Raw genomic sequence first — 27,976 nt, forward strand, 5'->3', positions numbered from 1 at the left:
CCACACTGTAATTGGGGAAATCAGAAGAAAACACCACCAGCAGTGGAAAAGCCACAGACCGCAATTATGAGCAAGAAAGGAATTCTTTTTTTTTCTCTTTTTTTCTTCAAAGGGGGTTAGGAGACACACACAGAGAGAGACACACCTACCAAATAAAAGAAAAAGGAAAAGAAAAAGAACAGTTATTTATCGAAAAAAAAGGAATCAAAGGAATAAAAAGTTGGTTCTCTTTAAAAAGTGGGCATGATAAGACAAACTGCAAAGTACACAGTTTTCACCCTTTTACCGCTTATTATTCACACCGAGAAAAATAAAAGAACAAAAAAAAAGGAAATATATACTAAAATATATATACGAATAGATACATACGTATATATGTATGCGCTCGCTCACTTTAACACTTTCTCCTTTCCTTCCTTTGGCTGCTTCTTACAGCCCTCCTCGACTCCATTTACTCATTTCCGTCTCTGTATCGACTTCATTTTAGTATTCCATTCACCTCCATTTCCGTTATTTGGTATTATTTTATTCTTCTTTACTGCTTCGCTTTTTATCTTTTTATTATGCATAGATTTACCTACATCCGCACATGAGTCCCTTAGTGCACTATATTATCATGCTCCTCTCATACTTGCTACCAGTTGCCAAGATTCTCATTCAATGAACTACATCAAATGAGCAACCAATTACATTAATCTGCCATAAATCAAAGATAATATTGCACACATACAAAATAAAAGAGGAGAATCTTATTTAAACACAGAGAGAACTATATATATTACCATTATTGCCATTATTACCAACAAGAATGGCATTTCCTTACATTCCTTCACCTTCATCTATTGCCGTCGAAAAATAACCTAGTACATCTCTAAAACAGATACAACAAAAATGGCAACACTCTTTCTGGTATGCGGTAAACTCAACAACAAAAAAAAACAGAAAAAATGCAATGAAACACAAAGTGCCTCTTACAAGTCACATCATTCCTGCTACTTATATCTATCCTCAAATTCATTCAACCTAATAAAAACAAATTTGGGCACGAACCAATAAACACTTAGGAGAAAAAAAAAGGAACCACTACTCCTTAAGAGGGGAAGTGGGACCGATAATTACTACTATTGCCTATCAGCCCTCAGACCCCCACATGTCCCTAGAAACATAAGCACACAATTATGTATATATATATATATATATATATATATATATATATATATATATATATATATATATATATATATATAAGTGTATCTACACATGTGTATACAAATACGTGTGGAGCATCCATACATTCATCCTCATTACACGTACTTCGCCCAGATGCCCTCTTGAAGCTCCGCAGTGACTTCACCATGCGCTCCATCTGCTCCTCCGGCGGCAGGATCGTTGTGCGGAAGTGCAGTGTGCCGGGCTGCTGTCCAAAGCCGGAGCCGGGCACAACAACAATACCGGTGTTCTCCAGCAGTTCCAGCGCCCAGCGTGCGTCTACCGAAAGCTTACGGCCCTCCTTCGCGTTTAGTTCATCGTTGCGCTGCACGTACTTCTCCGGCAGTTGGACCATCGGGAATGCGTACATCGCACCCTGCACAGGCTGGCACTCAAACCCGCGGATTGTGCTTAGCTCCTTCGCCAGCATCAACGCACGCTTCTTCAGGCTGCCAAAGATGGAATTGTACTCAGCCCAGTACGATTCGTAGCTCGCATCCCCAGAGCGCGGCGGTGAGCACATCAACGCAGTCATTATCTGCCCGTTCACATTACTGCACAAGTTGATTGAGCACATCTTCATCACTTGTTCCCGCAGTGGCGCCGGCACGTTTGTCATGGAGAAGTATCCGCCACGACGCCCGCACTCACCAATGATGCCCTTCGACGTTGAGTGCAGCGAGACCAGGACGGTGTCTGTGTTGTATGGTGCTGGCAGTCCAAGCACCACCTCGCGGAAGCTCACAAATTTTTTTCCCTCTGTGTAGATGTTCTCCTGGTACACTTCGTCGGCCATTAACACAACACCGCGATCGCAGCAGAACCTCGCCACCTCCTCCATCACGCCACGCTCCAGGACACCGCCAGTCGGGTTGCCAGGGTTGATCACCACAAGCACACGCGGGGTTGCATTGTGCTTCTTCACGCACTCGTCATAAACAGTGTCCAGCTCCTTCACATTCAGCGCCCATCCCTCCTTCTCGTTCAGGTAGTACATGGCCGGTGTGCCGCCAAGCAATGCAATCTGGGCTGTGTACAGTGGGTACTGCGGAATTGGGATCATCACACCATCGCTGGCATCACCCACAAGGACCTGCAGCAGCAGACGGACCCCCGTGCTCGCACCGTCTGTCAGCACAATGGACGAGGGCTCCGCCAGTGGCTTCACATTCCCATCACGTTCGTTGATGTGTTTTGCCACAATCTCGCGTGCAAAGGCGTAGCCAGCAGAGTCGGTGTACGCACCAGTGCGGTTCCCAATGTGGCTCAAATACTCCTTTGCGCGTGCAACAGCGTCCTGTGGGAACTGCGATGTGATCTTCTCATTCTCCAAAAGAAACGGCGCATCCACTAGTGACATCACCTGTCGGTTGAACGTCAGTGGCTTCTGATCCAGTGCCTGTGGGTTTCCAATGTTGCAGTACACCAGACTGGAGAAGGGGTACTTGTCCTTCCCCTGCGGTGTCTCCAGCTCATGCTTGATCGCATCCGCACGCATAGGGATAAGACCACGCACTGCATACTGTGCCTCCAGTACTCGTGGATTGATATGAATAGGCTTAGCACTGGTAGACATAGTGTTCACAATGATAGAGGTAAATGAATTCAAAAACTCTCGAATAGCACTTTTTCTGTATAAAGATATTTTTTTCGTAATATTTTTTTTCCTGAGTTTATTTCTTGGGTTTTCCCGCTTATTGTCCCAGGGAATTCTAAAAAGAGAGGTTTACAAAGAGAAAGGAGAGGACATGCATGTATGTGTATCGGTGTATGTGAGTGGTTGCGTCAGATTTGCATCCAGAAACGAGTCAAATATAGAAGCAAAAAGAGTTTTTTTGTTTTAAAAACTTTGTTTTTTCCCCCAATATAAGCGAAATTTCAAAGTACCCCTGTCACTATCAATGCCCCTTAAAATACACATATTTTCTTCTCTTTTCTTCCATAACTCCAATTGAATAGAAGAAATAACACTCGGTCCCTCACTGAGTTATCTGAATCCTTGTGAAAGCATAATCGAGACTCTAGCACAGGTGAAGAATGACACACTACATCATTTATGGAAAGCAGAGCACTCTGTGGTGCCGCCCAGCTGCAGCTATAGGAATATTTAATATGCATATTGTGTCAGAAAGGGGGTTCAGTGAAGGGGTCAGTATTCTGCCGCAGCCACCGTTCCAAATACTCCCATATCCCAGCTCTACATTAACTGTATACGTAGCTCTTACCTCAGTCAATGCTGCGGTTGTTGCGCCTGCTCGTTCCGCTCATCAGCCAAGGAAGGACAGTATAACTTTTTTCTCGTTGTGTGATATTAAACAATGTTATCCACGTATTGCATTACCAATTCGGTGCAGTCCGTGCACTCAGAATAGGTTCTCGTAATCAAAAGAAAGCGAGCAACAGAAGAATCTGTCTACCAGTGAGTAAACATGATGTACTCCCACACAGGTCTATAGTAGAAGTACAAAAACCATCTGATGCCCTAAAAAGCCAATGAATACAGATACCGCAGCGTTTAGTAAAAAATCGCAGATCCGTATCTCTTCTTTTAAGAATAACCTTCAGAAGAAATAATAGAAAAGGGAAAAGAAAAAAGAAAATGAGGGTGATACCAGCGAAATGTACAAAATCAGGGAAAAAATATATAAAGGACCCCAGGAAATAAAATAAAAACGAATGCAGCAGATATTACCAATACACGTAAAATAAATGAGTGCATTAGAATTATTGTAATTCCCATTGGATATACAGTTACTCCATAAACGTTTTGATCTGTCTTACAACCCAGTCCTACAACAAAGCATCAGCCTTATTAAAGTTACAATCAAACAAACAAAGAAAAACAGATATCCGAGATTAATTCAATCCGTAATCGGATCGCTTTAAGAATTCCAAGACCGCAAACGCTGGCACACAACTCAAATACAATTTAAGGCCTCCTACATTTTGTTATTCCACCTACTTTGTTTTTTTAGTTTCCTTTCTCTTAAAATCGTCTTGTTTAACATTTTCATACACAGTTAATAAATATACTTACGATCTAACCGCCTCTCCAAAATATCCCTCAAATTTTTTGTGCTTTGCTACATCCATTCCCTTTTGACGGCCCCGCTCCTGCAATCACCTTCTACCGCAAAAATATTTACCTCCCTTCCATCCATAATACCACCCACTTAACACAAAAGGAGGACTGGGGCCGATAATTAATACTATTGCCTATCAGCCCTCAGACCCCCACATGTCCCTAGAAACATAAGCACACAATTATATATATATATATATAAGTGTATCTACACATGTGTATACAAATACGTGTGGAGCATCCATACATTCATCCTCATTACACGTACTTCGCCCAGATGCCCTCTTGGAAGCTCCGCAGTGACTTCACCATGCGCTCCATCTGCTCCTCCGGCGGCAGGATCGTTGTGCGGAAGTGCAGTGTGCCGGGCTGCTGTCCAAAGCCGGAGCCGGGCACAACAACAATACCGGTGTTCTCCAGCAGTTCCAGCGCCCAGCGTGCGTCTACCGAAAGCTTACGGCCCTCCTTCGCGTTTAGTTCATCGTTGCGCTGCACGTACTTCTCCGGCAGTTGGACCATCGGGAATGCGTACATCGCACCCTGCACAGGCTGGCACTCAAACCCGCGGATTGTGCTTAGCTCCTTCGCCAGCATCAACGCACGCTTCTTCAGGCTGCCAAAGATGGAATTGTACTCGGCCCAGTACGATTCGTAGCTCGCATCCCCAGAGCGCGGCGGTGAGCACATCAACGCAGTCATTATCTGCCCGTTCACATTACTGCACAAGTTGATTGAGCACATCTTCATCACTTGTTCCCGCAGTGGCGCCGGCACGTTTGTCATGGAGAAGTATCCGCCACGACGCCCGCACTCACCAATGATGCCCTTCGACGTTGAGTGCAGCGAGACCAGGACGGTGTCTGTGTTGTATGGTGCTGGCAGTCCAAGCACCACCTCGCGGAAGCTCACAAATTTTTTTCCCTCTGTGTAGATGTTCTCCTGGTACACTTCGTCGGCCATTAACACAACACCGCGATCGCAGCAGAACCTCGCCACCTCCTCCATCACGCCACGCTCCAGGACACCGCCAGTCGGGTTGCCAGGGTTGATCACCACAAGCACACGCGGGGTTGCATTGTGCTTCTTCACGCACTCGTCATAAACAGTGTCCAGCTCCTTCACATTCAGCGCCCATCCCTCCTTCTCGTTCAGGTAGTACATGGCCGGTGTGCCGCCAAGCAATGCAATCTGGGCTGTGTACAGTGGGTACTGCGGAATTGGGATCATCACACCATCGCTGGCATCACCCACAAGGACCTGCAGCAGCAGACGGACCCCCGTGCTCGCACCGTCTGTCAGCACAATGGACGAGGGCTCCGCCAGTGGCTTCACATTCCCATCACGTTCGTTGATGTGTTTTGCCACAATCTCGCGTGCAAAGGCGTAGCCAGCAGAGTCGGTGTACGCACCAGTGCGGTTCCCAATGTGGCTCAAATACTCCTTTGCGCGTGCAACAGCGTCCTGTGGGAACTGCGATGTGATCTTCTCATTCTCCAAAAGAAACGGCGCATCCACTAGTGACATCACCTGTCGGTTGAACGTCAGTGGCTTCTGATCCAGTGCCTGTGGGTTTCCAATGTTGCAGTACACCAGACTGGAGAAGGGGTACTTGTCCTTCCCCTGCGGTGTCTCCAGCTCATGCTTGATCGCATCCGCACGCATAGGGATAAGACCACGCACTGCATACTGTGCCTCCAGTACTCGTGGATTGATATGAATAGGCTTGCCAGTTGTGAGACGGGGAAAACTCCTTAGGAACATTAAATGTATTAGTGTTCGCTATAATAAAGAAAATCCTATAACTCAGTAAGAAAATTGCTGTAAAACTTAGGAAGATATGAGAAAAATAACAGAAGTATTTTGTTGAGAACCGCACACCAATAAGAACAAAAATGTAAATTAAGGATACTAAGCCTTTAAAATAATAAGAAATTGAAGGAATTTTGCTGGCTTTTTTGGTGCCAATAGTGCAGGCGATGTTCGTGTTTCCATGACACTGTCGGCGTTCATTGGCACTCCACGAAAAATAAAAACTCAGTTCCCCTCCCAAACCCAGTATCCCGCGCAAACTGTCAAGAACAGAGACAGTACCTCTATTGAAAGAAAGAGAAAGGAAAAATGCACCTGTTTCTTCGTTGGTCTTTGTATGTATGTATGTATGTTTATACTCTTTTCTTTTTTTTTTCGTTTCTTTTGTTTTGTATATCACTGAACGATAGGCATCGTCGCAAAACGCTCCTGTAGGAGAGTAAGCCGCGATGGTGGTGCTTGTGATGGTGCAGGTGCTGCAGTAGACGCCCGCGCTGATGATGACGGTGATGGTGAGGAAATGTGCTCGCTTGCAGATGAGGAAACAAACGATACTCCACTGCTATTATGTGTTTCACTATTTTTTCTTTTTTTTTCCCCCTTTATTTTTGAAATCGGAAATTCTTCTATTGTAGAACCCACACCATTTGCTACAGTTGATAAAAGATGCTGCTGGCGTTTATCAAGGTCATGCAGAACTTGCAGCACCTGTTTCTCAGTAGCATCCCGTTCATGAGCGTACCGCTCTATTATTGCTTCTGTTGTTGTTTTTCTTGTCGTTGTTCCATTGTCGCGGTTAGGTTCAACTTCTGAGGGCGATGATATTGGAACATCTACACCACTAAATACTGATCCTTCGCTCTGAGTATGTGATTTAATGAATCGTCTACGTGTTTGTGAAACAGAAGAAGAGTCTAACGAAGTGTTATTTGCTGTTGAAGGGAATAAAGGTGCCGCCGTCTGTAGTAATGAGGTATCCGCTGAAGTCGTTGAATATGGTGTTTTGTGTACTACTGCTTTATGTGATGCATCCGTTTCTTTCGTTTTTGTTTGCTTTCGCCTATTGTTATTAACTCGAAGTGATTTGTTATGATTGATAGGTGATGGCGCCGGAATTCCATCTAGTGGTGAGTCATTGATTGGATTTACATTATTCCGTACCTCTTCCGAGCGATGTGGCAAATGTGACGAAACTGTCCGACGCCGCGAGGTGGACGTTCGAGGATCTGCAGCTGAAGAAGCATTTGTGGAAATATTAGATAATCCATTTTGTGGCATATACTCTTGAAGAACCTCCTGTACCAGCGAACGGAGTACTTCACTCTGCTCATCCTCAACTTGAGAAGGATAATTATTCGTTTGCATCATATTAGGACTACTGTATGATGGTGTACATTCAATACTCTCAACGTGTAACTGTTGCTCATGTGGTGTAGACCACGGCACCTGTTGTCTTTGACTTGGAAGTCTCGTAAATGCTGTTTTCAATGGTGTAGTAGTTCCCATCGTTTTCGTTTGTGGTACAGTTGTTGTCTCTGTTGACCCTATTGTTGATATTCCTGTTGCTACTACTCCTGCTCCTGTTGTTGTTGTTGGTGTCGATGTTGTCCTTTTCGGTGTTGTTTTTGTTGTTGTTGTTGTTGTTGTTGTTGATGATATACGAGTTTGTGGTGGTTGTAGTGGTGGTGGTGGTGGTAGTACTGCAGGAAGTGTACGATTATTCTCTGTATCCCGTTGTGCCTCCAGTCGACTCTGCCACTCCATACGATCTACTACACATCGCCACCGCTCCGTTTCCCGTTCACGTTCCGCCACAGCGGCGATAAGTCGTGTGATTTCACTCTCCAATCGTAATTGTGTAGCATCACGTTTTGCTACAATCTTATGTAATCCTGTAATAGTTTCCTGTAGTGATTCCTCTTGTTGTTGGGCTTTTTCTAATTCACGGCGTGTACGTAGTAGTAGAGCTTCTGCCCGTTGACGTTCCTCATCGGCCTTGTCAAGACGTATACGTTCACGTGCGATATCTCCACGCAGGGACTCAATAGTTAACTCCAGTTGTTGTTGTTGTTGAAGCCATGCTTCTTTTGTACGTTGTGCAGTTTGTTTATATTCTCGTTCTGTACGTGCGGCATCTTGTTTCTGTCGCTCCTGTTCTTGTTGGAGTTGCTCACATAACCGTTCCATCTCCTGCAGTTGTGCTCGGTAACTATCCTCCAGATGCCCCAACCGCTGCTTCTGTGTTTGTCGTTCTAATGCTATACACTCCCCAAGCTGTATATTCTGCTGCTGTTCCGCACTGAGAGCCGTCTCCAGTCGTTGTGTGATATTCTCTTGCCGCTGCAGCGATCGCTGGAGTTCACTCACGCGTTGGGCAAGTGTGTTATTCGCATCCTCCAGCCGCCGTGCCTCTGCCGTGAGATCTGAAAATCGATTCTCTACTTGTGTACTCCCCCGCTGCAATTCTATTTCTCGCACTCGCAGGAGATCCTCCCGCTCCCGTAGTGCCGACCGCACTTTTGCCTCCGTTTCCTTTCGCGCTTCCTCCAATTTACACTTCCATGCCTGTTCTGTTGTTTCCTGCAATCGTCGCTGTTCCTCATTCTGTGTTCGCAGCACTCGTGTTTGCTGCCATTCGTCCTCACGTTCTTTGGCAAGTGTGTCACGTTCCTCCATAACGGCTGCGAGTTCCTGTCTTAACTGTCGTGTGCGACGTTCCCAGTCCTCATCGCCTTGTTTTACACGCGACTCCAGTATTGCATTTCTGGCTTTAATGGCGATAAGTTCCTGCTGTTGCGTTTCTTGTTTGGCGGTAAGTGTTTCGAGTTCCAACTGCATCCGCTCCCCACGCCGACGCACAACCTCGTAGTCATTTCCCATAGTTTCAAATAACTCACGGTATTTCTGTAGGGCATGATCTTTTCTCGCAACTTCGTCAATAAGTTCGCGAATTCGTTGGGATGGATCTGAGGCAGGAGGCGGTGCTTCTTGTACTTGTGGTGTTTGAGTCATGGGATCTATTTTATGGGATTTGTTTTGGTTTATACGTATGGGTTTCTTTTTTTCGCCTCTATATATATATATATATATATATATATATATATATATATATATCCTTTAATAGACGTTCCTGTTGCAACTGCGAGTACACTCTTTTCACCCGCACTGCGTTACCTCGTCCTATAAGCGAAGAAATAAAAACCATAATACAAAAAAAATACGCAAGAAAACAAAAAGAAAGAGAAAATAATAATTATAATAATCATAATAAAAAACAGAACAATAGGTAGGAGAGAAAATCCGAAAAATAAAGAAACAAAAAATAAAGAAAGCCACATAAATATATTAACAGATAGATCTATTTGTTTTCAAGCAAAGAAACTTAAGGAATAAAAATAAGCAGACAGAAAAAAAAAACAAATGAAAGAAAAAGGTGCAGAGACGACAGGTCACTCCGAAGCGAAAGTAAAAAAAAAAGATAGATAGAGAGTTCTCATCACACATTAGGGAAGCAAAACATCCTGTCACAACCGCAATATAAGGACGAAAAAAAAGGAAGAAAAAAGTAAAACTCTTAATCTCACTAAATTCTGTGGCTTTGTGTTTGTTTATTCTTTTTCTTTGCTTGTTTCTATGTTCTTTTTTTTTTTGGAGTGGGGATGCGTATGGTTAAGTAAGATCATTCTAATACTTTCTTATCATCTCTTTTTTTTTATTTGTCCTCTCCCCTTTTCACTTTTTTCTTGCCTCATATATTTCCCTCTTTTTTTTTTCTTTCACACCACTCCACTCCATCTCATCTTCTCTCCTACACACCTTTCCTCTCCTTTTTCTTTTCCTCCCGTTTATTTCTCTTTTTTTCTTTTATATATATATATATATATATATATATATATATATAGTTTACTCCTGAAGCCTTGTCTCCTTCATCAGCCTAGTTGTCTCCACCTGCTGCTGCTGCGCTGTCAAGTACTGCCGAACGGCCTTCCACTCCCGATAATAACGTGCGAATTGTGCCGTGTGGGAGTTTCGTCCCTCTTCGCCCATTCCACTTCCCCGCGTGTTGTTGTTGTTGTTGTTGTTGTACTCATTTGGTTTATTTCCCCCGCCCTCCACTGCGGTGGCGGCTGCGGCGGTTTGAAATCCCAAAGCGGCGGCGAAGCTCTCCAAATGTCCCTCCGTGGTGGTGAGACAATTGGCGGCCTGTTCCCAGCGAGCCTCAATATTGCGTCGGCCTGCGGTATCGGCCACCATCCATTGATCGGCCAAACTACTTCTACAACCACTATTACTATTAGTATTAGTAGTATTAGTAGTAGTTCCAGTATTCATATTAGTACTGTTACCGCCTACATTAGCTCCGCCAGTTCCCGTTGGCAGCGATCTTCCGCCGCCCATGGATGTAAAGTGCGATGATGGATCATAACTGGGGGAACGAGAGGGAACATCTAGCAGCTGTTTGGCCTGTTGTAGGTAATAAGGTACAATGTGTGGTATCGCGAAGAGTATATCCTCTCTTTTTTTGGAGTCACAAGTGGCGAGTTTCTCCAAATACGACACCGCACGTTCTGTTTTACGTGTGCTTAAGTAATGTAAACCAAGTCGACGTACCAGTGGTGGATAAAAGTCAGAGCTTGGACTCTCACACGCCTCAGCCCGTTCCAAACAGAGGATCGCCTCACTTGTACGACCCTCACGATCAAGAGAATTCGCAACTGCAGACCACATGCGTGGATCGGTAGGACGTAATGTAGTAGTTTGCCAATAGTAATATAATGCATGATGGTAGAATTGTAAAAGTTCATACACTTGACCAAGGTTATACCATCCACGATAATCTCGTGGATCAAGTTCAACAGCAATTCGGTATGCCTCCACTGCGGCCGCACTGTTCTTTGTTTCAAGGTATGCATGTCCCAGTAGTGTCCATGCAGCAAGAAATGTTGGATCTGCAGCTACAGCACGACGGAAATGAAGTACTCCACGATCATGAGCTCCCATAAGTACATAATAATTTCCCACAACATAATTACTCTCAGCTCGAAATGGATCTACATGGTAAACCTGTTGTGCCAGACTACTTAAACCAATACGATCACCACGAAGAAATAGAACTATAGAATAATCATCCATGGATTCTAATCGGTATGGATCCATTTCATGTAATCGTTTATATAAACTCTGTGCTTTTTCAAGATCTTTCTTTACGTTATAGTGGTATCCAGCAAGGCTAGAAAGAAGAAATAAATTATTGGGAAACTGCTCTAGAAGTAATTCCCACGAATTTACTAATCGTGGAGAAGCACCACCCTCACCACGTTGTTGTTGTTGCTGGTGGTGGTGGTGTTGACCATAAAGGTACTCATGTGTTGCCCTTGGCTGTGGAGAAGGACTTATACTTCGTTGTCTAGTGTTATCCATTGTATTTGTATTGGTAGTAGTTGTGGTACCAGCAACAACATTGGTTGTATTCATAGTATTCATATTAGTAGTATTAGTGGATCCTGTAGCAACATTTGTGGAAGAGGGTTGTATAAATGACAAAGGGGCCACATTTAATGCAGCCTTTACAGATGCCAAAAATATTTCTGGCATAAATCTTGGTTCTAAAGTGGATATCATAGCTTCAATCTCCTCAATCTGATTTTCTCTGCTAACAAGTGTACAAAGATCCTCCCAGGCACACCAAAGCATAGGATGATTACAAAGTGCTGCAAGAAAGTAAGTAGCACTCTCTTGTTTCATACCTAATTCACGTAAAACAACACCGTGTAACCAACATAGGAAAGGATCTCCATATGAAGATATATTCTTCATTCCACTACTTCCCAATGTAGATGATGAGTGAGGTACCGATTTCATTGTTGATCTTAAAGATCCTGATGGTGTAACAAATGAACTTCTCTGCTGTTCAATTGCAGTGAGTAACATTCCACGCAACATACGCAAATGTGGATTACTGCTTTTTCGTGGATTACTACTTGTGCTCTTAATGCACTCCCCTCCCATGTATAACGAATAGAGGCACAAGAACTGAAGCTGAGGCGGTGGAACTAATAGAGAGGAAACAAATTGTTCCTGATCTTGTTGTGAAGTCGTCGTTCGTCCACTCTTACGTGATAGCGGTAATTGATCTCTTATCTGCCCCTCATGTTCTTCCATTGTAACGTCTGTATTTGATGTGTACTCCTGTAGTGCATGTTTAAGCTGATGATGACATCGCAGATATTCCCCCTTCTGCACAAGGGCAAGTGCGACGACATGTTGTCGATGTGCTCGTCCAGTGAGTGGTGGATCCTGCACTGCTGAGACCACGGATGAATTAAGTGGAATTGTTTCACGCAGAACAGTCTCTGTAGCATCTAAAGCGATTTGACCTAAAAATGATGCGGTGTCAAAGAGACCTCGATGCATACATTGATCCATAGCGCGATCTAGGATCTCAGCCGTTGTCATACCACCATGAGGATTATTATTATTATTATTATTATTATTATTGTTATTATTATTGTTATTGTTGTTGTTGGACTCTTGCTGGTTCATTTGGTGCGTCTATTCTCAGTTTTGGGTGTCTGTGAGTTTACGAGTGTTTCGATATGTGCTATATATATATATATATATATATATATATATATATATATATATATACTCTCTCTGTTTCGCCTTTAGTTTTCTATATCTTTACAGATGGTGTTCTTCGTCTTTCTCTTCTTCTTCTTGTCTGCTGTTGATGTTGTTGTTGTTGTTTTTCTTTATATTTCCTTCCTCTTCTTTGTTTTTCTTTGTTTTATAGGTATTTGTTGATGCACGTATGTGTCTGTAGCAATACTGATGTTTGTCGTGTAACACACAACTCTTGTCAGAATGAATTAACTTTCAAAGAAGAAGAAGAAGAAGAAAGAGTCATCTGTATGTATAAAGCCATAGAAAAAGAAAAAGTGGCAGTAAGTGCTATTTCATGTACAGTACTATAATAATGATCTAGAGAAAATTTAAGAATGACCATGCCATCACGTATTTCTTTTTTATCTTTCTTTCTTTCTTTCCTTCTTTCTTTCTACTGACTTCGTCTCATTCATTTTTTTTTTTTTTTGTTGTTTGCTAGAGTCACTATATTTCGAAACGCAGATATATATATATTTCTTTTTGGGGCTTTATCATAAACACGATCGCAACAACCAAAAAAAAAAATCCATCATTCGTATGCTTCTTCTTCTTCTTTTAAACCACCACTTCACTGTTTTTCCTTTTACTTGCTTATTATTTTCTCTTCCCATCCCTTTCCTTATTCCAGAGAGGGTATATCATATATATACACACTAAACAGCGAGAGGGTGAAATAATTAAAAATGGAATACACATAGTGTATGTCTTACAGTGTTAAGACATTCATTATTAATTATCAAATAAAAATAAAAAAAGTGACACTAAACAAAATCCACTAACTTCTACGTTGAGCAATCCTGTGGCCGCAATCCTGAACCACAAATCGCTTGTGGTCGGCCATCCAATACGGCGGAAGTCAAAGGTGAAGTAACAGTCTCTTGTGTACTCCTCTGCAGTATATGCATTCCACTTGGCATCTTCTCATAACTAGGATTATTATTATTATTATTATTATTATTATTATTATTATTATTATTATTATTATTATTATTATTATTATTATGCTGCATACGCCTCCTATCGCTATTTATATAACCAAAAAATGCCGCCATCACATTTTCCTTTTTCTTCTCTTCCTTTTGTTCTTTTTTGTCTCCATTATCTTCGTATGGTGGGAGTCCAAGCCATTTTAATATTGTAGGAGCCGCATCCATGTGAGTAACGGGCCGCTGCAGAGGTTTTAGTTTTGTATAACCGCGACTGTTAGAAGTATACGTTGCCAGAAAGAACGGGATCACCTCATCCGCGTCACCGGAGTGACCAAAGGACTTTCCACTTCCACCGTGATTACTAGTGCCTACGATAAGCCAATTCTCCTTCTTTGCGGAGGCGCGATCTTGGACAAATGTGAGTATTTGTCCAATCAGACTATCAATGAGAAATGCCTGGGCGGCGTACTCAAGGGAGTCTTTCTCGTATGTAAATTCAGGCAAATCGGCATCGCCTGCTCGTCGTGCGAGTGCGTTAAAGTGAAATATAAGAAGACTGTTATCAAAACTTTTGCTTCCACTTTTCCCGCCCTCATTTCCCTCACTGAAGAGACCACCAAAGATGTCCAATAGCTGTTGTGTGTACTGTCGTTCCTCTTTTCCATCCCGACCATTACTAAGTGTGAGAACCCGGCGAAATAAATTACATGAGTGTTGATGGAGACAACTCATCAAGGGTGATCCATATCCTTCGCTTATTTCCTCGCTTTTTATTTCTTCTGCTGTTTTTCTTTCCTCTTTTGTTGTTGAAAATGCCGCTGGGGCACTATCCCCATCACACTCCGCATCTAATATGCCCGGCTGACCACACTCGCCTGTTGTTGGAATAAGTGCATTCAACAAGTGTGATCCACCGAGTCCCAATACACGTAAACCCGCCCGTGTAGCCCGCATAGCAACACTTGGAAATTGTCTAGATGTCTCTGCAAAAACATGAAAAGCATTCCATGAGTCATTCCGCACACGATGATGACGTGGGGAAACGCCTGTGAGAATATTCGCCACACCGGCCCCTGCAGAGATGTACGATTCCCCCGTTATATCATCCTCCACAACGGCCACACGAGCACAACGTGCATCCTCCATTGTTGTACACATTGCATATACGCCCTGCTGCTCCACCAGCATACGTCGCAGGTGTGGCAGTCGCTGTTCTTCTAACAGTGTTGTAAAGGCGGTGCCTTTAAATCCCTCCACGATGAAAAGAACCGCCCGTGGGACTCCCGACATCTCTGGCGATCCTCCACTGGTGTAGACAACACCCAATAGTGTGCCGGCGATGAGTATAAATAAGAGTATGGGGAGAAATATGGTTGTGCAGCAGCGGCCGACGGCTGTCACGTTTGTCTCTTCATCCTCCCGTTCCACAATATCCTGTACTGTTTTAGCAGCACTTTGGTGTTGGGATGAGTCGTGGGGATGCGCATTTGATGTGGGAGAATCAAGCCGTAGACCAAGCGCAACAGGATGGGGTAGCGTCTTGTTATTGCTATGGATATTGCTGGCGCTTTTATAGCTGGTGTTGTTCTCTGTGGTAGTCTGGTCTATCGCACCATTATGGGAATTCACACCAGGTACCATAACTTCTTTTTCTTCTTTTTCCTTTTCTTTTGTTTACTTCTATAAATATATTTTTGTGGGTAGATGATGTACTTATTCTTATTAATGATGTTGGCTATTTAATTTCGCTTCAAAATCAACTAGGAATGAAAAGAAACGATATATATGTATATATATATATATATATATTCCTCTTTCTTGTTTTCTTTTGTTGTCTCTCGCTCTCTCTCTCTCTCTCCCAACTGCTTTTAGTGTAGTAAAGAATATAAAAAAAGAGACAAGTAAAGAGTCTCTTACTTCTCCTTTTTGTTCCTTTCTTTCCCTTCCCCAGACATATATATATATATATATGTGTGTGTACTAGTTTATCAGAAAAAGAGATCAAATGAAAACGTAAAGATGAGAAGTAAATATATTAAAAGATAGGAAGAATTTTCAAAAATAATGGAAAATAATGAAAACACCTACCAACACGCAAACCCATTATAATAATAATAATAATAATAGGCCATAACGTTCGCACATATATACAAGTACTAGTGCCTCGCAGAGAAAAAAAAAGGTAGAGAGTAAAGATAACATAGATACCTGCTCGCGAAGAAAGATATTTCAAAAAAAAAAAGACATTAAATGTGGAAGGAGAAACACGACAACAAAAAATAAATAAATACACGTAAAAATGACCATAACAAAAACCAGAACAAAACGAAGAGAGGTCTACAATTTCCTTTTGTGATACTAAAAGTACTGATACAAGAAAAACAAAACAAAAAACAAAAACGAAACTTACAGGTGTATCACAGTTATAAAACAACAAAAAGCAAAAAAAACAAGAAATCCTTAAAATGTTAATACTGTTATTCCCAAAAGACCATCAAAGTCCTCCTCTAATTGCCTTCTTTTTTTTTTTTTTGAATCATTTATAACTGTAAACTCCTTTCCCCAGAAATACCCCACTCCCTTTTCCCCACGCTTAAAGATACAAGACTGACGCATCTACTTTCTACAATGTGTTTATATTTTTTTTTTTCGTTCTCTTATTTTTTTTCTTTTGCGTGTGTGTAATTCTTATATTTTTTTCCGCTTTGTTATTATTGTATTGTTTTTTTTTTGATGTTCTTTTCATATTACTTGTCATTTGTTTATCTATCTTTTTTTTCTTTTGTTCTCTCTCATCTTTTGTTTTTTTTTTGTTTTGCTTAGTTCACACCCCACATAAATTCTTCTGCCTTTTCTACGTTCTCTCCATATCTTCAGTAGTCTCCTCAACCTTCCGCATTTCTCTCAATTGCGGTCATAGCGGCTGTCCGTCATCACGTGTTTCTTTTTTTTTACCCCTTCTTTTCCTTCTTTCCTTCTCCCTTGAGTGTATTGCAGAGATATAAAGGGAATTAATGAGGAAAGAAAAGAAAAAAGAGAGAAAAGGACCACAGAAAAAAAGGAAAAGATAGAAAGAAAAAGAAGAGGATTTTTTGTTGTGTGTGGAAGAAGAATGATCAGTCGTAATACAAATATCAATACAAAAGGTACCACAACAAAAGGAAAAGTAAGATAGAGTACACCGTAGACATATTAATATCAATAAAAAGTACAATAAAAATAGTAATAGTAATAATAATAATAGTCATGGGGGGAAATAATAGTTGTTGTTTTTTTTTTTTTCGTCTACTTTATCCGATTTTACTTTGTTTGTTTGCTTGTTTTTTGTCTCCATGTCCTTTCGTTCAGCTTCAACTTTCCTTTAGTACTCCATACGTCTGCAGAAAGAACATATAATGAAAACCCTACAAGAAAAAAAACCTGGATATGCAATATAAATATATAGCAATTATAACAACAATGATGAGAATAATAAATCTGGGGAGTGAACAATCACGTTATCGCAGTTGCAAATATGCACGTGTCCCAAAAAAAAAAAAGAACGTCCATATGGAGGAGAATACATATATCTGGACACCTCGAAACGTATATGCAAGCACACAGAAAGTCAATGATAAACGGAAACCGAAATAGAACAAAACATGAACACATCCAAACGAAGTGTCTATAATCGGAAGAAGTGGTTTCACGAAATATAGTGGAAAACATGAAAGAAGAAAAAAAAAAAGAGCGTAGAAAAAGAAGAAAACAAACACAAAAAAAAGAAACAAGGAAATAAGGAAAGACCTAGTATTTGGTGAGTATAGTCAACTTTTAAGTATGGATGAAATGTATTTGTTTCTTTATTGGTTTAATTGTTTGTTCATTTTTTTTTATCTTTTTCTCTCTCCCTCTTAGATATACACTAATATTATATATATTAGCGTTTCATACAGAATACTATCAATTTCGTTTCTTTTTTTATTTTTCTTATTCCTTCTACACCTTCCGTGCCAACTCCTCTGCGTTCTGCAATTCCAAAAGTGCCTTTTGTAACTCTCCCAACTGCACAGTGAGCGCACGTACACCAAAGAGAAATGCCTCCAGACTATGAATATCTTGATTCGTTAGCACAAACTCCTTTCTCTCTGCGTCAAAGAATGAAAGTTGATTGAGTATCTCCGAGGCATCTCCTGTTGGTGTAACAGAGCTACGATCCCCATCATGAGCTGTACTACCTTCCATTGTTGAAAAGGAATGACCACGCGATCTGGTTTTTTCTTTTTCCCGCCTCTCTCCAGTGGCGGAGTTACGCCGCACAACTAATGTATTTACGGTTTCAGGATATGATGAAGTTCCAGTCTTAGTACCAGTAGCGATACGTTCTTGTAATCCATCTTGATTGTGTTTTCGCCTATCCTCCCCTTCTTCTTCTTCGGCATGTTCGCCGTTATTATTACCATTGTATTTACACCGCTCCTCTCCCTCTTCCGCAACCTTCTTTTCTGCGAAAGAGTCCTGTTCATCATCCACGTCATGGCCGTATGGGAGATCGTCATTCCCGCCCTGTCGTTTACTTAAAGATGCGGGTTTAAGTGAGAAACTGACATTTCTGTTTTCATCCTGTACGGTGTCTCCCAAGTCACTCCGTTGTTTGCCACGTTTCTTATTACCTTTGATCTTCGCGATAGCCTCATCCACCTCGTTTGTGCGGGCGGTTTGACTGGATCGTCGGTTCATGAAATTACGAAAGGATGCGTTTAGGGTGAAACTTTCAGGTATTAACCCTTTTTTTCCTTTTTTATTATTTATCTCCACACTGCCATCGTTGCTGCCACGTTCCGTACCCGCTGCCGCCGTATCTCTCATGGTAGCAGCAAACGATCTATTCACAAGATGCTTTTTAAGTTCCTCCAACTCCTCAGGAGTTAGATTATACATAAGATAACCATCCTTTCGCTTTTTTTCTTGTTTTTTCGCTTTCATCGAATCCGCATCATCCTTCTCATCATCGTGGTTTTCCTCTACTTGTGGTGCATTTTGGGTAAAGATGGTTGGTTGAAATTCACCGTTTGTGACTCCCATTTGTTGTAAACTTCCTCTACTTAAACTATTTTCATTCAAATTTCCTCTGCTAGCAAAACCAAAACCTTCATCACCATCACCATCTTCTTCTTCAGAGCTTTCACCACCAAGTTTACGGCAAATAGTTTGAATATACACTTCCACAATCCTTTGTTCCGCCTCTAGCATACCATGGCGCAGACGTGTGAGATGACTTATTGGTACTACAGTAGTTTTACCAAGTGAAAGCAGGTAGAGATCAATGGTGGCGTATAGTAAATCACATAGATCCTTTGCGTAGGGTGAAATACGACGTAATACGACCCAGTGTACAGATAACTCTGTTGCATCATCAACTTTGCTTGACATAAAAGTGTAATATGCAAATCGCATCATTGAAAGGACAGACCAGAGATTCCACTGTGCAGCAATAAGTTTCCGCCATGGTATTTCTGGAAAATCAGCACCAACAAGAGTTGGTTCTGTTATAGCACCTCGTAAGAAAGCAGATTGTCGTTTAATCTTTTTATTCCATTCTTTTAATATATCTATACTAGAGGAATTTACTTCACTCACATCTTCTGGCATATCTAAATTTCGTAATAGTAAAGATGTAACTTCACGAAAACATCTTAAACTAATATCAAAAGACATTCTTACTTTTTTATTTGCTCGCATTGGCCATATAGTCATTGAAATACAAAAATAAATGAGAATTGCAAATACGTTTTGTTCAATACGTACCATTGCAGCAGCAGGATTAGTATATTGCGTAATAATAGAAATAACACTATTACACACTGCATTACCTGCTGCCAAGTATTCTGCACTCGTTTGAATGTACGCCCCAACAAAAGAGAGAATAGCAACTGCTATATATAACACCCAACGACTTCCATCTGCTATTTTTACAGCAAGGAGAGCGGTGAGAGATCCTAGAACTGTACCAAGTACTCGATTTACGGCATAGGTAAAACTTTGTGCTCCAGTTTGACTATATACAAATGCAATAATAGCAGCACCAGCCACAGGACTTGTCTCATCGTTTCTAAGAGCATATATTTGAAAGATAGAAGGTACTGTCATACATAATGCAAGTTTAATTGCTTCCTTTGCTCGGCGTGTAATGTCGTGATTATGAATAATTGTAGTAATAAGAGAAGTAAAAGCATCATAAGAACTTTTACAATCATTCAATGGAGTTTTAAGCCACTCCAATATGGTACTTCTTGGTCCTCCTTCTGGGTTAAAATTAACTATAACTTCACAAAGTTCATCCACACTAAACATAAAGAATCCCAGTAACACATCAGACTCATCTGTTTCATACATTTCATTATTGAGAATAACCTCTTGTCGTACCTCTGATACTCGTTCTTGAAATCGTTCTCGTGATTCCTTAAACATTTGAATATCTTCACTTTCCACAGGATGTTTAAAATCTGAAATCTTTAATATCATACTGTCCATAGCAGCAGAAATAACAGCGAGATCTTCTGCTATAGCGTTTCCAAAATTAATACATAATGGAGTTTCAACTCGTTGAGGATTATCATTTATAAGGTCTATTACTTGAACCATAGAGGAAAGAATATCAGAAATATTTACCAAAAAAGCATGTCGAACACTTATGGAAGACATAAAAGCTCCACTATGTGGTTCATATTCTGCTTCTTCAAAAAACATATTAGCCTTTGAAATGGCTTTCTGTGATGTTGCTTTCAGTTGACGAAGACGAACAAGATGGAGTTCACGCTCTAGTGGAGACCTAGTCCAAAAACTTGCACATACTCCTTGTACATAAATACTTAGAGAGTTTCCAAGAAGTGTAACATTTAATTTTGCAAGTTCACTTGACCATCGGATATTTGGGATAAAAAACGCTGCAAGACCGAAAGCAAGTGCAATAAGCAATGTAATAAAGTAATCTCCAACAAATGTCATTCCTGTATTATTTGGATCTGCTTGTCGTTGCATCAGAAATACTGCGAGACAGTACGCACAAGTCTTTTTCACCTGTTCTGCAAAGAATGATGTAAGTAACACGAAAAGAAAAAGCAGCAGAAGAATTAACCATGACTCTTTAGGGTTTATCGCAATAACCACCATAAGCATTACAAGACTCAGTGCATAACCCTTTAGAGTAATAATAAATTCCCGTAAACCTGAACCAAAAGTTGGCATTGTAATCCAGAATGCTAAAAATGCCACTGATGATGGAAGAGGAAAAATACCTGCTGTAGCAGGTTCCAGAGTAAGAATCATTGTTGGTAAAACGGTAAAAAGTGAGGCACGAACAGTCCAATCTAACTTTTCCCAGAAAAGTGGCGCGGAGAAGATACCAAATGTTTTGGTGCCAAATCCAGTAAGAGGAATAAATGCACGCTGATCCCATGGAATAGCATGTAGGGCAATTCTTTTATAATCCCTGAAGTGCTGCTCTTCACGTTCCTCCTCATCACCAACATCTAATAATTTCTTGTTGCCTCCATCACCATTACCATTACCACCATTACCTCCTCCGCCTTTTCCATTACCACCACCACCATTACCGTTGGTATTACCGTTAGCGAGTGACCCCCGTGGTGCAGCAACCTCGGTGCTAATAAGAGCAGGTAAGGCGGCATCTGTGGCGAAAAGTGGTGGAGGTCGTTGCTTTTCCTTTCGTTTTCCTCCAACAAGAGACATGAAAATGTCTTCCGCATGGTGAAAACCCTTGGGACTTTTTGTAGTTGTGCTCCCAGGAACTGAACTACCATTCTTCCTCTGACTACCTTCTCCATTAGATACAGCGGGAATCCCAGATCTGGCATTGACGCCGCCACTGTTTACTGTTCCTGATGTAGAACGTACACCATGTTTTGCCCGCACACGCATATTACGCCCGACAAACTGTTCAGACATAGCAACAGAACCAGGTCCATGTGAACCCATATAAGGACTATGAAAACGATCACCACTACTTTGGTGTGCTGTTCCGGTGGAACCCATAAGCGATGAGTGAGCAATAGAACTTGGATACCCACCACCCACATGTCCTACTGGACTACCAGTTTTAAGTGCATTTACATCGGAGGCACGTAAATAAGTGCTTTGTCTCGATTTCCATCCCATGCGTCCAGTATCTGGAGGAAGAATTCCTTCATAATCTGTGCTATCCCCTTTCTTTTCAACATCTCGTTTTATACGATCTGTGGCAGTGTTCCATGTGGGAGTTACTCCTTTTCCTCCACGTTCTACTTTTGTACTCGCCGCAGAAGATCCTCCACTCTTTTTTCGTGTCATTGGGTTACTCAAATTACTCTGTGAGCTTGGTGGTGATGCTGTGCGCATACTAGGTGATCCATATCGACCCCCAAAGGCTTCTGGATCAATATAACCTGATGCTGTGCGCATACTAGGTGATCCATATCGTCCCCCAAAGGTTTCTGGATCAATATAACCTGACCTTGGACTAGTCTGCAAACCTCTAATATCAGTAGTCGACACGCAACGCCTTAGGTCACCCCCTTTTTTGATACTATACCCTCGTCGTTGTTGAGGCTGAATATGAAGGCCTCGTGGTGGGGTGGTGAGCCTTGAGAGTTCTCGCATCATCTCCAGTTCCAAAGCATTTGCAGGATTAGAATTATTCATTTTATTACTGTTATCCCTTGATGGAACCCGATTTGAGGAGGCAAACGGGGTGTAAATCGAGGGAGGCACCTCTACTTTACCAACGGGAGATATCGATTTCCTGGTATTCTTCGATAAAGGATCCTCTCGTACACTTTTTTGCATGGTAGTATCAGATGGTGGGAGAGTCATACGACGACCCAATGGACCATCATCATCTACATCCACAGCGGGTGGCTGCTTAGCAGAAGGTGCGGGTGAGATCACTGCTGGTGTTGTTGCTGCTGGTACTGCTGATGGTACTGATGGTACTGATGGTGCTGATGCTGCTGCTGAGGGTATTGATGATGCGAATGCGGGAGCTGAAGCCTCCGACCCTTGTGTCTCTGCGAAATCTAGAAATCTTGTAGAAACAAAACTGGGATTCTCTGTGAGAGTTCCCGGTCCATGAATCGTCTCACTCCCTGGCGCCAACGTACTGGCAACAGAGACGCCAAACCGTGGGCCAACAGTACTACCAGCCAAAAGATCTCCTAAATTACCATCCAGTAAAAATCGTTCAATAGCTGCAGATTGTGTGTTATCGATGCGTGGGCGCCCGGATGATCCCATGCGAGCTCCTACTATATCATCACTATTGGAATTAAAGGGTGGCGTCTGACTTGCACTTGCACCCAGTTGCGGTGTTGATTTCCCGGACATTTTGTCGTTGATAATAAATATATATAGCTATTTTTTTTTTCTTCTTTTTTGTTGTTGTTTTCTCTGTCGAACTACTTCTGGTTAGCTTTCGTTCTTGAATTGTTGTGAGAATTTATTATTCTTTGTTTTTGGTTGTTGTTGTTGTTTTCGCTCCCTAATCTCGCTGTTCCTGGTTTTGCCTTCCTCAATTAGTGGAACAAAAATGTATCACAAACACACAGGTACAGACGCACAGTACAAAAAATATCAGAAACAACGTAATCAGTGTACCACGTGACTACTCACGCACGCAGAAAAAAAAAAGACTCGGTGTATGTCTCTTTCCTTTTCCTTCTCTCCACCAATAATACCCTTTTGAAAGAAAAATGTAGGAGAGGGTAAAGGGAGCAATTCCCGATATTCCTTTTCTTTTTTGTACGTGTGTCTGTTTCCTCTGACTTGTTGATGTGTAAAGTTACTTCCTCCCTACTTTGAAGTCCCTTTACTCCCCTATGTAGCTTTTGAATGCCTTCCAAGGGACACGCAAGAAGCAAACACAGCGGAAGAAATAAAAATAGAAAAGAGAGAAAAATAAGAGTAGGAGGTCTCTTTAACCTAGAAATAACAAAAAAAAACATTATTGAAATGGTAAAATACAAAGGTATATATATATAGAATTGTTAAAGGGATCTACAATACTCCTGTACCACTTCGGCGGGTAGAGAGTAAAAAAAAAACGGGTACAAAACTAAATTTTTCATTCAGTATCTATTTCACTATGTGTTCTGCTTCCTTCATTCTTACCATTACTATAATTCCTTTAGTCCTTCCTCTGTTTTTCATTTCCCTTTTTTTATTGGAGATTCTTCCATTATCTATGTTTTATTAATCTCAAGTCATCGCCAATCAAAAACAAATAAAACTTTTAATGTTGTCCTTTATTTTTTTGGCTGCAATGCTGCAAGTGCTAACGTTTTATTGCCTGTGCGCCAACGGTATGTAAAATAAAGATTCCACCTTGCAGCTCGTTGTACTGCCAGCGTACACTCTTCAGGGACACTGTACTCATATGCAACTTGTTCATACAATGGCAAAGCAAGGTGGTGAAGTCCAAGGTACTGAAATGCCCTAGCAGAGTTATACACAGCCTCACCGTGGCGTTGGGTATCTATAGCACGTACTGTCTCTTGGTATCGTGATAAATAATGACATGCGGCAAGTACGCAGGATTCACGCGCCCGGATCTTTTTTTGATGACTGATAAGAATATATGAAATACCAATAAGAAAACAAATGAAGGCATCGTTAGGTCGCATTTGTAATGCAACAAGATATAAATTAAGTGCACGAATGTATGAACGACGAATAAAGTAACGATTTCCTAATAAAACAAGCATTGGTGGATCAACATGCCCGCGATCAGCCACGAGACGCAAAAGAATAGCGCTACTGTCCTCCACACGGTTCAACACACTGAAAAGTAGTTGAACCACCTGATTCTTTTCCTCCTCGCTACAATTTTCTTGTAAGAGACGTACACCGACGCGGTATGCATCTTCACCCTCTTTTGACGCTAGTGCAGCACGCAACACTGCCCAGCGTAGAGGACGTTCAAGTACACTAGCATGACGAAAAATGCTATTCCGAGGGCATCGCGTCAATACAACGAAGGCGAACTCCTTTGCTTCTGTAAATTTTCCAATGGCACTATAGCAGTCAATTACAGTAACGGCAAGCTCAATAAAACCGGCACGACCAAGCACTCCCAACGCATCACGTACTGTTACCCGTAAAGCAGACGTAGATGGTGTAACTCCTAATGCATCTCCACCAACAGCTCCCAAAGGCGCTACAGCACCTGTTACATTTTCCCCAGTTACCCATGGATTTCGAAGGGTATCAGATATATCATTACTAGAAGCCTGTATGAAAAGTTCCTGCATTGTTGGGTCGCTAAACTGCTTGCTTACCTCCTCCAGAGATGGGAGTTCGTACTGTGACGCAGTATCTCCAGCAATTCCCTCTTCATCCAGAGCTTCTTCAAGCTGTGCAAGACCTTGTTCATCCCAATCCTCTCTCTTCACCTGGGTTTCCTCATTAGTTTGTAGGTTTTCTATTTCTTCTGGTTTGATACGATTTTCAGCTTCATCTAATCCTTCCTCTTCATTCCAGAAAGATTTTGCCCCACGAGCGGTTACTTCTTCTAATCGTTGACGTCGTCTCAAAAGAATATTCTCTTCCTCTGTATCTTTCACATTTTCCTCATTATCATTGTTAGTACTATCTTTATTTTTACCAATATTAGCTTCCTTTGTTTCCACTTCGCGCAAACGCTTTGTTGGCTTTTTTCTACGATGAAAGCGAAAAATGGTTGAAGTATCCTTTTCTCTATCCTCACCATCACCACGCAACCACCCTGCCGCTGTTGATGCTGCTGCAGAAGCTCCATACACAGAATTTGTCAGCGGTGTATTTCCACGACGAGCCAAATTAGCTCGGAAAACAGCACTTGCCGACTTGATGCTAGTTGCGAGTGAGTGTGAAAGACGCCCAACTGAGGATGAAGCTAAACTTGCCATTCCTGGTCCACTCACAATACCAGATAAGGCAGATGGTGGAATAATAGCAGAGCTCGCCCGAGAAAGGGTTGGCATTGAGAGTGGCGCTGTGCTTCGTCGTGAAGAACCAGGTGCTATAGACTCTGTGTCTCCATCATCTTCAGAAAGAATAAGCTCGAACAAAGAAACACCTAGTGCGATGGCTTCCACATACTTCTCTGCACGTGCAAAGACACGTACAAGTTCAGCACCAAGCTGAATGCGCTCCAGTGGTTGTTCATCCTCACGTGGGGTTAAGACAGCTACTGCACGATCTGTGTCATTCATTTCATACATGTACATACGCCCAAGGGCGAGGCGCGCCTGCGTGTGTGATGGATCCACCTCCAAAACTTGAGAGAAGCTTTCATATGCAACTTCTGAGTTACCTAATGAGGATTCACATTGCCCTTCAGCAAACAATGATGCCACAAAAACAGTTTTAACTTCAGACAACTCCTCTGTATCTACCCCATTTGCCTCACTTGTACATCGTTTCAAGTGAAATTCATGGTAACGACGGACTGTCTGAAAAATCATAAGAGCCTCTTTATGCATTCCCACTTGTTGAAGAGCATTGGCAGCATCATACAATACATCTCCATACTCAGCCATAGGACACGTATCCAGAAGATGATTAAACAATTCACAACACTGCTGCTCCCAACCTCCCAAATACCCATATGCTAGTCCGAGACGAAGTAGCAAATCAGGAGGAAGATCAAGCAAAGGAACTTGCAAACAACCTGCAGTAAATTCAATAAGGCGTACGGTATCAAGAAACTTACCTTCCTCATTTAGCAACTCTGCATGAACATTAACAAGGGTAAGGAAATTTTTCTTTGCCGTTGGGGTGCGAAGCTCAATACTATCACCATAAAGGGACTTCACCACAACCGATGGGGTCACATCCATTGTAGTAGAACCACTACCACCACTACCAGTATTACTTACCCCGACGCTGGAAAAGTCAAATTCATCCTCTTCTTGTACTGGCGAAGAAGATACAACAGGAGCATCACAAGTAGGAACGTCGGGCTCGTGGCCTTTCTCCTTCCGCTCCTCTCTTTCCACCTCTGTGGTGTTATCATCATCATCATCGCCGAAGAAGCGCACTCGTTTCGAGGTTCTCCGCTTTCCCGAAGAAGCGACAACGTCCCCAGCACCCATGGATGCCGCTGAGACGCTGGCGTCCGCGTTATGGGACGCGGGGATGCTTCCCCCTACACCCTCTACCCCCCCAGTGCGGCGGAAGGCACTTTTCACACTGGACTCAATGAGGCGGTGCAGGGAGTTCCACCGTCCCAGCTGGAAAAAGAGAGAGGATAGCAAAGCAAACACCTCAAAGTCTCGACAGCGGCTTCCATTCCAGAGAGGAACCAGAATATTGGCTGCACGCTTAACCTCACCGAGGCCAATGTAAAGATCAGCAAGTTGCAGTTGCAGTGTACGGTAGCGGTTCTTATCCTTCACTTCCAGCGCCGACAGCCGTTGCAGACACACTGCAGACTTGTAGTACATCTGCTCCTGCAAGAACTCATGCAAAAGCTCTTCCCATAACACAGGATCGTTTGCCAGAAAGGCCTGTAACAACCGAAAGTCGCTTGCCCGCTCGCGTTGTCCTTTGGAGTCAGCAATAACAGCAAGAAGGGCAAACAGGTGATCGGTGGGATGAATTCGCAATGCCAGTGTCGCCTCTCGCTCGGCGCCATCCTTGTCGTTCTGAAGGAACAGGTGCTGTGCCCTGGCCACGTGCTGCTCAAAGCGCCTGTGAAGCTCCGCACTACTAAACGCCGACTTTCCTGACCGCCGCCTTCTCTTTGGCTCTGTCCTACGTTCAACGACGCCAAGGTGGGGGTCGGGGTGATTGGAACTCATGACACCCCCTCCGTTCTCCTCGGTGATGAATGCTGCAGCACACGACAAGGGATATTCGTAGGGTCACGCAACCCCACCAGGTTGTGCCGCCTTACTGAGTTTGTATGCGAGTGCGTGCTAACACACTTGCTGCTTGCTTATACTGTGTATCTCCCGCCGGCAGAAAAAAAAATCTCTTCTTACTTGATATGGGATCTTTCTCAAAGCGCTTCCTACAAACTGGAGCTAACATAGCAAAGCGAAAAGATGAAAGAGAAAAGAGAAAAGACAACATAAGAGTGCGTTCACAGAGATGTGTACTGTATGTTTGTGTGTTTGTGTGTGCGTGTTTGCACAACCCTCAGGCGCTGTGCTCAACCCACAAGATACCCAGAGAGGAAGGACACAGATCCTAACATTTACTCTTCATGGTGTCTGTTTTTTGGTATTTGGTTTTTTTCTTTTTTCGTTTTCCTCTTTAATCACTT

General features: G+C 42.3%; 8 protein-coding genes across 8 annotated transcripts; 1 reads left to right on the forward strand and 7 right to left on the reverse strand.

Annotated features, from left to right (window-relative positions):
• Positions 1 to 1,083: 1,083 nt before the first annotated feature.
• Positions 1,084 to 2,785, reverse strand: LSM04_006972 (Aminotransferase; the record flags this gene model as incomplete). Its single annotated transcript, XM_067330888.1, has 2 exons — positions 1,084 to 1,128; positions 1,277 to 2,785. 2 exons carry the CDS (start codon positions 2,783 to 2,785, stop codon positions 1,084 to 1,086), a joined length of 1,554 nt encoding a protein of 517 aa, XP_067192000.1.
• Positions 2,786 to 3,246: 461 nt separating this feature from the next.
• LSM04_006901 (uncharacterized protein) lies at positions 3,247 to 3,591 on the forward strand (the record flags this gene model as incomplete). The annotated part of the gene is made up of 1 exon (XM_067330889.1): positions 3,247 to 3,591. One exon carries the CDS (start codon positions 3,247 to 3,249, stop codon positions 3,589 to 3,591), a length of 345 nt encoding a protein of 114 aa, XP_067191997.1.
• A 958-nt stretch (positions 3,592 to 4,549) lies between these two features.
• Positions 4,550 to 6,052, reverse strand: LSM04_005297 (Aminotransferase; the record flags this gene model as incomplete). The annotated part of the gene is made up of 1 exon (XM_067330890.1): positions 4,550 to 6,052. The coding sequence occupies one exon, from the start codon at positions 6,050 to 6,052 to the stop codon at positions 4,550 to 4,552; it is 1,503 nt and encodes a 500-aa protein (XP_067191966.1).
• A 444-nt stretch (positions 6,053 to 6,496) lies between these two features.
• Positions 6,497 to 9,112, reverse strand: LSM04_001015 (uncharacterized protein; the record flags this gene model as incomplete). Its single annotated transcript, XM_067330891.1, has 1 exon — positions 6,497 to 9,112. The coding sequence occupies one exon, from the start codon at positions 9,110 to 9,112 to the stop codon at positions 6,497 to 6,499; it is 2,616 nt and encodes an 871-aa protein (XP_067191885.1).
• An 891-nt stretch (positions 9,113 to 10,003) lies between these two features.
• Positions 10,004 to 12,643, reverse strand: LSM04_009200 (uncharacterized protein; the record flags this gene model as incomplete). Its single annotated transcript, XM_067330892.1, has 1 exon — positions 10,004 to 12,643. One exon carries the CDS (start codon positions 12,641 to 12,643, stop codon positions 10,004 to 10,006), a length of 2,640 nt encoding a protein of 879 aa, XP_067192044.1.
• Positions 12,644 to 13,548: 905 nt separating this feature from the next.
• Positions 13,549 to 15,336, reverse strand: LSM04_006417 (uncharacterized protein; the record flags this gene model as incomplete). Its single annotated transcript, XM_067330893.1, has 1 exon — positions 13,549 to 15,336. One exon carries the CDS (start codon positions 15,334 to 15,336, stop codon positions 13,549 to 13,551), a length of 1,788 nt encoding a protein of 595 aa, XP_067191990.1.
• A 2,337-nt stretch (positions 15,337 to 17,673) lies between these two features.
• Positions 17,674 to 23,055, reverse strand: LSM04_001096 (uncharacterized protein; the record flags this gene model as incomplete). The annotated part of the gene is made up of 1 exon (XM_067330894.1): positions 17,674 to 23,055. One exon carries the CDS (start codon positions 23,053 to 23,055, stop codon positions 17,674 to 17,676), a length of 5,382 nt encoding a protein of 1,793 aa, XP_067191886.1.
• A 917-nt stretch (positions 23,056 to 23,972) lies between these two features.
• Positions 23,973 to 27,509, reverse strand: LSM04_007474 (uncharacterized protein; the record flags this gene model as incomplete). Its single annotated transcript, XM_067330895.1, has 1 exon — positions 23,973 to 27,509. The coding sequence occupies one exon, from the start codon at positions 27,507 to 27,509 to the stop codon at positions 23,973 to 23,975; it is 3,537 nt and encodes a 1,178-aa protein (XP_067192012.1).
• Positions 27,510 to 27,976: the final 467 nt, after the last annotated feature.

The sequence above is a fragment of the Trypanosoma melophagium genome (assembly GCF_022059095.1).
Source record: "Trypanosoma melophagium isolate St. Kilda chromosome Unknown ctg21segment0, whole genome shotgun sequence".
NCBI classification, from domain to species: domain Eukaryota; phylum Euglenozoa; class Kinetoplastea; order Trypanosomatida; family Trypanosomatidae; genus Trypanosoma; species Trypanosoma melophagium.